A 6,000-nucleotide genomic window follows, 5' to 3' on the forward strand; every position below is an offset into this window, starting at 1 on the left:
ACACACATACACACACATACACACATAGACACACACACACATACACACATACACACACATACACACACATACACATACACACACATACATACATACATACATACATACACACATACACTTATACACACATACACATACACACACATACATACATACACACAGACACACAGACACACACACATACACACATACACAGACACACACACATACATACACGGACACACACACACATACACACATACACACATACACAGACACACACACATACATACACGGACACACACACACATACACACATACACACACATACACACACACATACACACATACACACACATACACACACACATACACATACACACACATACATACATACATACACACATACACTTATACACACATACACATACACACACATACACACATATATACACAGACACATACATACATACATACATACATACACACATACACTTATACACACATACACATACACACACATACACACATATATACACAGACACACACATACATACATACATACATACACACATACACTTATACACACATACACATACACACACATACACACATATATACACAGACACACACACACACACATACACACACACACACACACACACACCAAAGCAATGAACAAATAAAACAGTAAATCTAGAGATACAATCAATGGTTTATTGTAAGAGCAGAAGTTAAATAAAATTTTAAATTAAAAATCTTTAAATAAGATAATTTATGACTGTGAAAAATTATATTTGATGATTAAAAATGAGGTCCTAAGAGAATTATTCTTGGAATAAGAATAAACTTGCTTACCCAAGTCAAAATCATCTTTAAAGTAGACCTAACCATGTCCTATACTGTCAAGTTATTCCTCCTAAAGGCAGGCATGTGCTCCTTGAACTCAGTGACGGTTGGGAAAGTCAGTGCTCTTGTTACTTGACGGCTGTATTCTGTTGCTGTGAAGAAAATGTCTTAGCGGGTACTTTAAGAAGATATACTACTAAAGAGTCTAAGCCAGGGCCAAGGAAAGAAAAGCAGACTCTTAAAATATGTAAACCTTGGTACTATATTCTAGATTCTTCCCTACAGCTCATTGGATGTACAAGCACTGAGTTTTGTCATTGATGTAAAGAAAAAAAAAAAAGAGTATGTCTAGGTATTATGTTAAACGAACAATGATTCATTTCTAAATTTACTAAATATTAAGCAATGTTGTTAAATTGATATTTAAAGCTGTGTTTTTTCAATAGCTAGACATTGAATTCCAAAACTTTTTTCTATGAATTAAAAAAGTTAGTTTTTTCCTGACCAATTCCCAGCAAATGGCTGTTGTCTTTCATTCATTGGTCAATGACCATAACACAGATGGTATTGCTGTGTGATTCTTAAGTAACTGTGTGTCCACTGCAGGCTTCCTGTTCCCTTCACACTTTTGTGACATTTCGTTTGTACAGTTATGTCAAAAGTCGCAGCACAGGAACAAGACATAAGTAGCTGTTGGGGTTTTGTCTGCGTTGCTGCCTTCCAGAGTCAGGGATTCCACTGGTGGCTTCTGGGCCACAGTTACACGTAACAGTGGTGATTATTATCACCAATCAATTATTCATTCAGCACAGAAGCCGCTGGTCCTGCCAAGCACGCCGTGCCTGCCAGCACGGAGCTGTCTTACAATGCTTCCTGTTAACATTTGTCTCAGTGATTCACTTGGGTCACTTCCAGCCCATCACTTACTCAGCAGCTGTCTTCAGTCTGCTAGACATTCATATGACTTCCCTCTTTATCTAGCAAGTCAATACAGCGTTTTTCTTAGACACCGGCCTGGTCAGACACCCTCATTGGTCCCTACCAGCTCCTCTAACTTGGTGAGCTTAATAGATTGTTTGCTGAATCACTCCATCCTTAATCATTCAACATTTTGAATATTGAAAGTAGGAGGAATCTAAAAGAAAAAGCACAAAGAATGAAATGTGTCAACGTAAAAGATTATAATCTTATTTTGGTTATAAACAATAAGGGGCCTGTGGGTGGTCAGCATATGCCCATGGCTTTGTGGCACTGCGTTCTGTGTGTCAGTTCTACATGTGCCCTTACTTGTACCTGTGCTGCTGTAAGGATTACTGTAACTGCTCGGTAACTCAGCAGTGAGAACCTTTCATCTTTATCCTTTTGTTTTCCAGCTGGAAAGCTCTTCATTGCGCCTCTTATCCTGGTTTTGGGATTGGCACTAGGGGCCATAGCAGTTGTAATTGGTAAGAACATGGCATATTTCAAATTAGACTTCTCCATGGCAGTAGGGACAGTGTGAGTGTACATAGAGTAGCGTGAATCAGTCAGTGTGTGTGTGGTTTCTGCTCTACCTTGCTTCAAACAGCCATACAGCTTGGGATGTGTAAGTCATGTTTCCTATAGAATGTGTTTATGAGGCTGTAATATAGGAACATATAAAGGACTAGTTCTCAAGCTTAGCATGGTATAGCTAGCCTGTAGAGCTGTTGAAAACACACATTGCTAGATCCTACTGTCAGTTTCTAGCACAGTGTGCTAGCTGGACTCAGGAGTTCACATTTCTAAAAAGGTCCCAGATGCTACTAATGCTGTTAGCCCATGGGCACACTTTGAGAAGCATTGCTTTAAAAAATTTCAACTTAAACATTCTAGATAAAAGCTACTTTGATCATTATTCCCTATAGAAAATGGGATGCTTTTGCTGAATTGAATGATTTTCCACATGTAAACTTCTCCTTCCAGATAATGAATGTGTGGGGCAGAGAGAATTACAAAGTATCTCACATTTAAGTCATTGTAGTCAGTTGGGACTTTATAGAACAGATGTTACTATCTGTTCTATAAGTAGAGGGACTCCGGTCTCATTAAAATCTCAAACTTGTTAGAACAGGGAACTGTGTGTTCTTAAATGCAATATTATAACAACAAGTAATGGAATGAATATTATAGTGTGCAAATTATAGGATTGTGACAGTAAAGACATGGACATAAAGCTATATGGTTCACTAGAAAACATTGTTTTTTGTTGTTGTTTTTAATTAGACTTGTATGACTGAGGGTGATAAAGGGGACAGAGGACTACAGGAAACTAGAAAGAATGAAGTCTTACAAAAAACACATCCCATGTATTTTTATGTTGTGAACTATTGATAGTGATTGTTGTAATTAGTTTGTATATAAGTAAAATTAGGAAAATTTAAATATATATGTATATACACACACACACACACACATATATATATATGTATGTATGTATGTATACACACACACACACCCCTCAGTGCTTTCCTACCTAATTGCCTTCATTTTTTCAATTTCTAGGTTTATTTGTATTTCCTATATATTGCCTTTGTAAAAAACAGAGAAAGCGATCACGGACAGGTATGCACTGGTAATCCACAGAGGACTTCACATGACGTCAGCTGGTACCAGGAGGAGCCGTGCAGGGTTGTGCACCTGTCTGTGAGTTGGATCCTTCAAACCACCAAGAGGAACCTGTGCCATCTCGTGTCCTGTGGTTCTCTGCAGGCCACAGTGCTCTAGCTACGGTGCACTCCCATGGTATCCTGTCCTTTCCCTAAACAATTGCTGCTCTGAAAAATGAAACGGTCACTTTCGTTAACTATAGACATTTACATAGTAACTCTGGCCTTTGTGGCTCTCGGAAGAAAATACTTTGAGAACAGGGTATCCTCAGATGTGTTTTGAGGACACCTCACAGGAGTGTTATTTGGATTGTCTGAACCTTGTGCTTCCCCAGGCTGTCTCTGAGACTTGGTATGCATAGCTGAATCCTGCCCGTCTCAACAAACAAAGCCACTTTTCAGAAGATAAATCAAAGTTCATCAAATGCACCTGTTGTCATCTGTAACCCAAATGGTATAGTCATTTTGTTCTTTGGATACTGTAATTGCTTTAAAAAAAAATCTCAGCACCCAGAAGGGAATTAATGAAACTAAATTAATGAGAAGAACCTGAGTTCCTGGTGCGTGTATGTAAGGATGTGAATGTGTGTATATAAACACGTATTAAACCAGGCTCCGTAACCGTGTGCTCGTCCATTTCCGTGTCTGTTCTCATACAGCCTTTCAGCCATGATGGTTATTTCCGTGGGCCTAACTTGGTAATGTACTGAATTAAAGCCAGTGTCAACAACAGGTTGTTTCCATGGTAAATGTCTGTTTCTTGCCCTTCCTATGGTCCCATGCACACACGGTGATGTATGTAATGTCACTCTGAGACATACACTAAACTTTGTAAACTGACAAAACTGAACGGATGGTTTCAGAAAGTCCCCAAGTTCCCGACACTTGCTCTTTTCAGATTCCTTGGATTTTGACACACATACTTTAGCCTGTCCTGGGGTTATTTAATAAAAACAAATCTTTTGCTTTGAAGAAAATTGGTTAAACTTCTAATTTAATTCCCATTCTGCTCATTATTTATTACCACCTTATAATCGTAGAGATTTCTGCTTTAGGTCATGTTTTTAAAATTTCTTGAATGTTCTACTCCTTCCCTATTCTGTCTTTTTTTTTTTATTTGTCCCCAAGTTTTTTTTTTTTTTACAAAAATAAATACTAGTTTTGGAGGATTTTGCCCGTGTTTACTATGTGGGTTTATTATGTCAATATCTCCTTATACAGAGACAACTTGGAAACAGCTTTTTATGTGCATAGTTCCTTCACAACATAAAAGGCTTTTGGAAAAGGAAGCAAATGAAAATATTTTCAGAAACTTCCTTTGAGTAAGAAAATGGAATTTAACAGCACAGCTCTGTCCCCTTGCTTTCTCATTAAGTTTACCACAACAAAGACGAGATGTGAAGAGGCCTGAGCTTCCCATTCGCCCCTGAGTTCTCAGAAGTAGTGGTTACTGGATAGGTAACCGTGTTTGACTTGAAGTAGACACTCTCACTGCCATGGTTTTTCATGGTTTCGGAAGCCAGAGTGTAAGAACTTTATACCCTCCTGTTTCACACCGAAAAAGTCCCTATCTGGGAAGGACAGTCCAAGTTTAGGCTAGCGTGCTGGTGTTCCTTCCGACCAATAGCAAAGAGTTGGACAGCTTTCCGCTAAGGGGAGAGTCTGGTGAGGGGAGCACGCGGCGCTGCTGGCCACATGTTCTAGACTGTGGTATGAGGTAAGGAGCAGCGGTCTCTGGTTGCACAGATTCATCTTCCCGTGCCTTCAGCCATCCGTCTGGCAAGTGTTTACTGTCCGCTTTAGGTGTGCTGGTCGTAGACCAGAAGAATGAGAACGTCTAGACCAAATACATGTCTCTGCTGTAAGATTGCTTCATTTCTAGAAATGCACCTTTCCTGGACTTGGTCATCAGCTTGGCCTGATGTGAGTGGATGGATGTGTCTGTGTATTGATGTGTGCACATATCTGTATGTCACAGTAACCATACCGTGTTTGTACACCCCCTGAGTGAACAGAGACTCTGGGGTCTGAGACAGTTTGTATTCTTGGGTTATCGTGCCTGTTGTCTTTGGCCTACTCAGGGATTTTTATTCTAGTCTTTAAATAACTTACCTTTTACAGGTATTTTTATATGATTTGAATTTTTCCCAATACATGAGTTACAAAGCGGTATTTGTTACCAGGAAAGTTTGTTCCATCAGAGGCTGGGAGACTGCACAGTGCTGAACTGACATCTCATTCGCAAGTGCATACATTCGTAAAGTAATTGTGTGCATCTTTGTCTTTTTAAAGAATGTGCAACCACATACACACAGATGTGTGTCCTTTCCATGGTAGTAACGTAAAAGTAATCATTTGTGAATATCTTAAAAATCTCGAGCAGAGTCAGAAAATGAAAAAACGTGTTTCTATGTCAGTGCCAAGTTTGAAGGTAGAACAATAGTAACCTTTAGAGTCTATTCTGAAAACTCCTTTACAAAATGAAGTATACGTGTTGCGTGTCTTTATCTGTGGCTTGTCCTTATATGTTACCATTGTAAATGTA

The 6,000-nt window shown here is 39.0% G+C and overlaps 1 protein-coding gene across 1 annotated transcript in view; it reads left to right on the forward strand.

Moving 5' to 3' along the window:
* The window catches only part of Rnf217 (ring finger protein 217), a 92,065-nt gene extending 87,879 nt beyond the window's left edge, over window positions 1–4,186 (forward strand). Inside the window, exons 5-6 of the mRNA NM_001106204.1 lie at window positions 2,202–2,273; window positions 3,352–4,186. Of these exons, the coding sequence (NP_001099674.1) occupies window positions 2,202–2,273; window positions 3,352–3,425 (146 nt within the window). The 3' untranslated portion in view covers window positions 3,426–4,186. The remainder of the gene's footprint in view (window positions 1–2,201; window positions 2,274–3,351) is intronic.
* The last annotated feature ends 1,814 nt before the right edge of the window (window positions 4,187–6,000 follow it).

Source organism: Rattus norvegicus, chromosome 1, assembly GCF_036323735.1.
Source record: "Rattus norvegicus strain BN/NHsdMcwi chromosome 1, GRCr8, whole genome shotgun sequence".
Lineage (NCBI taxonomy): Eukaryota > Metazoa > Chordata > Mammalia > Rodentia > Muridae > Rattus > Rattus norvegicus.